This window comes from Lytechinus variegatus, chromosome 1, assembly GCF_018143015.1.
Source record: "Lytechinus variegatus isolate NC3 chromosome 1, Lvar_3.0, whole genome shotgun sequence".
In the NCBI taxonomy this organism is placed as follows: domain Eukaryota; kingdom Metazoa; phylum Echinodermata; class Echinoidea; order Temnopleuroida; family Toxopneustidae; genus Lytechinus; species Lytechinus variegatus.
The window spans coordinates 13,339,692-13,346,826 of record NC_054740.1 but is presented as its reverse complement, the minus strand read 5'-3'; the positions used below and the strand labels follow the sequence as shown (position 1 = coordinate 13,346,826).

The following is a 7,135-nucleotide window of genomic DNA, read 5'->3' as shown; positions in this document are numbered from 1 at the left end:
TAAACAGAAATTGTGAATACCACAATATATTGTCTTTGTTACTGAGTTGTATGGGTGAATGGGCTTTTGAATTATTTATTATTTATTTATTTATTTCAGATCTTTATCCAGAATAGCCTGTTCAGCTTTATACAAACAAATATGTAAAATTACACAATATTTATATTGCAAAAAAAAACTATAGAAGATTCTTGTGAAAATGAATGGCTTATTTACGTTTGAAAGAAAAAGAAAGAATGATAGAGAAAAGATAGTTGCATTTTTTTTTACGAGAAACCATACATTTTAAAGTGAAATCCTGCTAGGCATATTATGCGAGTGAAAATCGCAAAGTCAGTTTGTAAAAGTTAAAAAACATTCACACTTTCGAATTTGCGTGGACCAACATACAATTATGTTTACTGACATTTTTTGTGTGAAAGATTCATAATCGTGCCTCATCTGATCACGAACGTTGGTTAAAAGTCAATCACGTCATCTGTGTTCTATATCTGGGCAAGAAGACGGATAACTGTATTATATGCAGTGAGTTATTGTTTTAAACACCATATACCTGCACCTAGCCAGTATTAAAACCTACGCTTAATTTCAGAACTTGCTCTATCATGGTAAACTTTTCATTATCATTATTATCCATAGAGATATAGTATATACCTCTATCCATAGAGATATAGTATATATCTCTATTTCATCACAGTAATTGTGCATAACAAACTTCATCGCTTTCAAACGACATCTTAGAATTTCTTTCAGAAATACTCATGATTATGATTATTCTGGAAACAATAATTTATATAAGGATTACTTTAAACATATCATGGTGAGATTCGAGTAGCTGCGTCGCGTCGATTTCAAGCTCGATCTGTCATCAATATTCCATGAAGCTTGCACTTCGCTGAGCCAAGCCAATAACCGCAGGTTTCGTTGACAACGAACAGATACATTGAAAAAGGACTGTGCGGTATCAGCGAAACCCGTGGATAACTAGCCTTGTGTGGTATCATGAGCTGAATGCTGTTTGGTCTTTCTGGCGTCTTCTCAATATCTCTTGCATTAGTTCAGCACCCCTCTCCTTATCCCCCCTTCCCTCTGTCTTCCCACCCCCACACTTCATTTCGCTCTCCCCCTCTCTCCCTTCTCTCTCTCTCTCTCTCTCTCTCTCTCTCCCCTCTCCATCTCCTTTCCGTGGCCTTGCGAGAATTGTGAGGGCGATATTACAGATTTGCCAACTAGCACATTGTATTCAAAGATTTAAGATGAGAAATAATGATATTGTTTTATAGCGTATGTCAACATGATTTATTTAAAAAAATGAGTATTTGAACGTGAAGAATCTTTAAAGAATTTAATAAATCATTAAACAAAAAGAAAACACGCAAAATTATTTTTCTGTATCTTGAAAATCAGTGAAATGGTGAAACACAACAGAAAGTGCATGTGCATCAACAATATCATATTAAAATAATCTAATACGCCATTTAACACAACACATGGGAAGTTTTATTTATTCAAATTGCTTTTAATGATCCCCCCGAAAAAATCTGATGGGTCACAGGAAATACCCCCCTCCCCCGAAATTCGAATTTAGCAAGCTGTGAGGAACCGCGAAAAAAAAATTAAATAAATTTGAAAGGTGCTTAGTACCTGCCGTGTAACAACATCTGTTGAAAACTTTTTTTTAATTATGCTTAAAGGCTTTCCAGTCTTTTCTTAGAATATTTAAGCCTAAATGAATGAATACGGAATATTACAAGGGGTTAACCTTAGAGATATGTATGGGTTTAATTCAATATTCATTACCTGTCAATCGTGCCACGAGAGACGTGTCGGTCAATAACTGAGGGCGCTATACAGTCATTTTAGTCAAGAAAAGTCAAATCGATTTTGTGGCTGCGCAGTCTGCAACCATGCATCTCACAAATTATTTCGAAAACATTTAAGATATACTTCGAAAATATTTAAGCAATAATTTGATGGTAGCGAACAGAAGCGTAATGAATATATATATATATATATATATATATATATATATATATATATATATATATATATATTTAGGGGCCAGACATTGCAAATGAGGCAATATTTATTTTAAAAAAACTACTAGCGAGCAGAGTATGGACTTTTTAAAATCTAATTGCTTAGGATAGATTTCGAAATTGTATTCATCCCCACCCAAAATATTAATGGAGTATTGATTTGTATTATTTTATACTAACTTACCTTTGTGATTTTTGCCCCTAAAACCCTCGACATTCAACTTTTGAGACCAAATTTGTGAGGCACCGGTATACTCGGTTACGAAATACATTCAGATGGTCTTTATGGCCGAAATAATCATGATCAATAATGTCAGAGATGAATTCTGTCTAAAAGAAAAAAATACAATACAAATAAAAGGGGAAAATACAAAAATATACATAAAAAATGAATAAAAACAATAATAAAAGAACTGGATTTTGGTACCGCAATTTTTTGTATTATAATTGTTATGAATCCTATAAGTATTTTCACCCAAAAGTAGTTTTTTTTAGTTAATAAGAACAAAAAATTAGTATGGTTTCGTGAATACATTAGCATAATTGACTGATATAAAATATTTATATGGATTTAGTGCAATTTACCATAAAGCCCCCCCCCTCCTTCCCCATGAATATAAAATATTCCAGAAAAGTCCAGTTAACAATAAGTAAAGTGAAATTAAAGTAAGTAACCGTCATGAATTATTAACAAAATTATATTGAATTTAACAAAAAGACTGAGATAACAAGATAAAATCATTCATACAGTGTAGTCTAAAATTCACCAGTCAATTAATTGCATTCGAAAAAAAATATTTATTTATTTATTTATTTATTCATTTATTTATTTATGTATTCATATTCAACAAATTTTCAAAGTACATTTCAAAAATAAATCATTTACAGTAGAAATATACATCATCTGCACAACATTTGGAGTTTTGAAACGTACCAGCAAAGTTATTTAAAAAATGGAGGGGCCTACTAAACAGCAAAGCTTGTTAGATGTAAACCCCCTATCGAAATTATTTACAAGGGTCATGTATGATATGAATATAGCAAAATGATCAGCAATAGATATAAACACTGCACTATTATACAAAATCATATAAGCTAAATGAAAGTAGTTGCAGTAAAACACCGATTTCATGAGAAAGTCTGTAAAACCGTTGATAAGTATAACTATACCATCGTGGCTCTAGATCTGGTACAGTAACATAAACTGAACTTTGTGAAATCATAAAATCTAAGCTGAAAAACGTTCACACTGTAGATCGCCAACACACACAAGCGCACGTGAGACAGTATACATTGTTATTATTGCAGTTACACCCTTTCTTCCAGAATCCTTTGGCACATATTTTTTATTCATGCAAACAGACACTTTGGTGGTCATTATATTGGATTCTGTAAAAATTCATTTTGAGATTGTTACCACAACTGGCATTAATCTTTAAAATAATCAACACTACCGTGGATATTTCATTCAATCATTAAGAATTCAGAAGAAAAAAATTGATGAGTAATTTAAATCGGTTCAGGGTAGATGCCTGTTTTATTACTATGTCCAGATAGTTCCAGGTTTGGGGTCCTGTAAAAAATGTAGTTTTGCTCAAAAAAAACTTGTTCTAGTTTTAGGTATGTGATAGTCATTTGACTGTCTAGTATTACATGTATATAATGGATTTTAAAGACGGCTTGACGATTTAAAATGATTTATTAGCGGGCTAGCAAAATACACATTTTAGTTTGTTTTGATTTTGAAAGGGGGCGTGGTTGCCCGAGAAAGGGCTCGTGACCCGACCCGTAAAGGGCGGGGCAGCGCTTTTTGGCGCCCGCGCCAAAGAATTTGGGCACAATGCCAGACATTTGCCGCGGTTGAGCTATGCGCGGATAAAAGTGCGGGGAATGCTTCATTTTCGTTTTGGCTTTCAATGAAGAGAGATGACGGTGCATGTGTAAAGCGTGCTTACAAAATTTTTTGAAAATTTTCTTTCGGCACTGGCAACTAGGCCTAGGTGGCAGATATTTCGACATTTGTCTAGCTACCTATACCGGATATCTACACAAAGGATTCATACTTTTATTGGATTATACAGACGCTGATTTCAGTTTTTTACTGTCTTCAGACTTCAGCCTCAGGAATTGTTGCCGTAGAACTAAGACTAAGTTAGCTGTGCCGATTTGTGGACCTAAAAGATTCAGTTTGCAACTTCAGGATTGAATTTTTTCTTGGCGGTTCGCTTGATTGAACTTTGGAGGTGATTGCATCCAGGATTCATTGGACTTGGGCTGAGTGACGGAGCTTCGAGTCTAACTCTAGTTTCGCGAGTTGATCATGCCAAAGGTTAAGGCCAAGAAAATAACGACCGCAGGTGCGAGGAAGGGAGATGACACACCGAAGAGGAGGCCGGGTCGGCCGAGAGGTCCACGGGCGACGTCAACCCCCGCAAGTGTGGATCTGGGGCTGGGAGGCGGCAACAACGGGCCAGGAAGGAGCGGTGAGTTAAATCCCTCTCAGTCTCAAGTTGTCGATGTTGATGAAAAAAGTGGTAGGCCTAGGTCTAAAGTTAGTGATAAAATGGCAGAGCTAGATCTAGATCTAGTGGGGCGGGAAGGCCAGGCGCCCGTGGGCAGATCTATTGCTTGGCATGAGATAGTAGCTCAGGAGTCGGATACCGGTAGCTCGGGGCAGGCTCAGCCAGCAGTTTCAGTGCCGGCGCGGTCGGCAGGGGTAGCCGAAGATCTAGGCCTAGATCTAGTGGAGGTCGGTGTTGAGAGATCTGAGCCCCAGGCGCCTAGGCTTTCTGCCGTGTTGGGGGCACCGGAACCATTTATTAGCGCATGCGACCCACTAGGTGTGGAAGTGGCTATCTCACTGAAGGAAAAAATTTGGGCAAGTGAATATATAGATTTGGGAGTGCTCCTTAAGCATAATAATGCACGTGATGAGTTTGGGGCCTTGAGTGTAGGTGACACCACTTTGAGTTTGTGTCAATCGGGATCTGGTCTTGGTTTGCAACTTCAACCTCAATCAAAGGCTAAGAAAATCATGTCGGTAGAGCAGTGGACTTCGGTGTTTCTAGTATTTGCCTCAATTTACGCTGAGAAGCACATTGAAAGGAGCAGGGAGCTCATGAAATATATGGATTTGATAAGGCATGCAGCCCGTGCGTTTGCAGGTTATGGCTGGCGTGACTATGACACTCAGTTTAGGAGCAAGCAGGCGCGTTTACCCGGGCGATCCTGGGCGAGCGTCGACGCCGAGTTGTGGTTGATGCTGGTGGCCTCTAATGGTCCGCGGCAGCGCCACAATTTACCCCATGCCCCTCGCCATCAGTTCTACAGAGGGGAGTACGGCGCGAGAAAATCTTTTCCCTTCGGAGGAAAGGGACCCGGAGCCAATGGCACACCCAGCCGAGGCGTGTGCTTTGCCTTTAATAGAGGCAAGTGCATGCGAGGCAAAGCTTGCATCTATGAGCACAAGTGTTCCCGCTGCCAGGCGACAGGTCATGGGGCTAAGCAGTGTAGCCAAGGGCGGGCCGGTTCCAGTCCCGCTGGCAGTAAATAGGTCTACGGCTAGTGCGGTGTCGTCTATTGCTCCGACCCCTATTAAGTTAGCACGTTTGGTGCCCATGTTAGCTACTTATCCTAATCAGGAGCATGCTCAGTGCTTGTATAATGGTTTTAAGTTTGGTTTTTCATTACATTTTGAAGGGGACAGGGTCCCATTGGTTGTTAAAAACCTGAAATCAGCATTCGAACACATGGATACGTTGAAAAAGAAATTGAGGGATGAAATAGACTTAGGTAGGATAGTTGGGCCTTTTGTTGTTCCTCCCTTCGAGAATATGAGGTGTTCACCAGTGGGGTTGGTGCCCAAAAAGGCCCCAGGGGAGTTCCGTATGATTCAACATTTATCGGCACCCAGGGGAAATTCAGTTAATGATGGCATACCGGAGGGGCAGTGTACAGTAACATATTCGTCCTTTGATTCGGCGGTAGATATTGTGACGCAATTGGGGCGGGGTGCCCTTATGGGAAAGACTGACATTAAGTCAGCTTTCAGGCTCTTGCCTGTTCACCCAAAAGATTTTGAGTTGCTTGGGATGTATATAGATGGTCGTTACTATTTTGATCGTTGTTTGCCGATGGGCTGCGCAGTTTCTTGTTCCACTTTTGAATGTTTTAGTACTTTTTTAGAGTTTTGCGCGAGAAAAGTTGCGAAGTCGCAAAATATTGTCCATTATTTGGATGATTTCTTTTTTGCAGGCGGCCCTGCCTCGGAGGATTGCAGGCGGGCAATGCATTGTTTTGAAGCAATTTGCGAACGATTTGGGGTGCCCATAGCGCGAGAAAAAACGGAAGGCCCGACCACACAGTTGTCATATCTTGGGCTGGTAATAGATAGCGTTTCTCAGCAGGTTCGGGTACCGGAGGACAAAATTGAGAAATTAGTAGGGAAATTAAATTGGGCGGTACAGAAACAAAAAATTTCCCTAAGAGACATTCAGTCGATTGTAGGTAGTCTAAACTTTGTATGTAAGGCAATTGCTCCAGGGCGAGCATTCATGAGACGGCTCATTGACTTAACTAAGAGCGTTAAGCGTCCTTTTCACATGGTTAGGTTGACGAGAGGGGCTAAGGCTGACTTGCGGGTTTGGTTGGAGTTCTTGGCACATTTTAATGGTCAAGTTTTCTTCCGGGCTCCAGGCTGGTTTGGAAGCGAGGAAATTCAGTTTTTCACTGATGCGGCGGCTGGCATTGGTTTTGGAATTTTCTTTGGGGGCAGGTGGGCTCAATCCAGGTGGCCTGCTGATTTCCAGGCCGGTAGGAGGTCTATAGCTTTTTTAGAGCTATTCCCTATTTGGGTAGGCTTGGAGATTTGGGGCATGGAGCTAAAGGACAAGAATATATTGTTTAATTGTGATAATCAGGCCGTGGTGGCAGTACTTAACAAGCAGTCGGCGCTATGCCCTGATATTATGGTTTTGGTGAGGAAGGTGGTGATTATATGTTTAAGCAATAATATAGTGTTGAGGGCTAGGCATGTACATGGATGTGATAATGGTATAGCTGATGCACTATCTCGATTTCAGATGCCGAGGTTCCAT

At 39.8% G+C, this 7,135-nt stretch overlaps 1 protein-coding gene across 1 annotated transcript; it reads left to right on the top strand.

The window, feature by feature from the left end:
• Nucleotides 1-3,998: 3,998 nt before the first annotated feature.
• LOC121405797 lies at nt 3,999-5,319 on the top strand (the record flags this gene model as incomplete). Its single annotated transcript, XM_041596786.1, has 1 exon — nt 3,999-5,319. A coding segment is annotated over exon 1 (960 nt), but the record flags the coding sequence as incomplete, so codon positions are not given.
• Between the last annotated feature and the right edge of the window lie 1,816 nt (nt 5,320-7,135).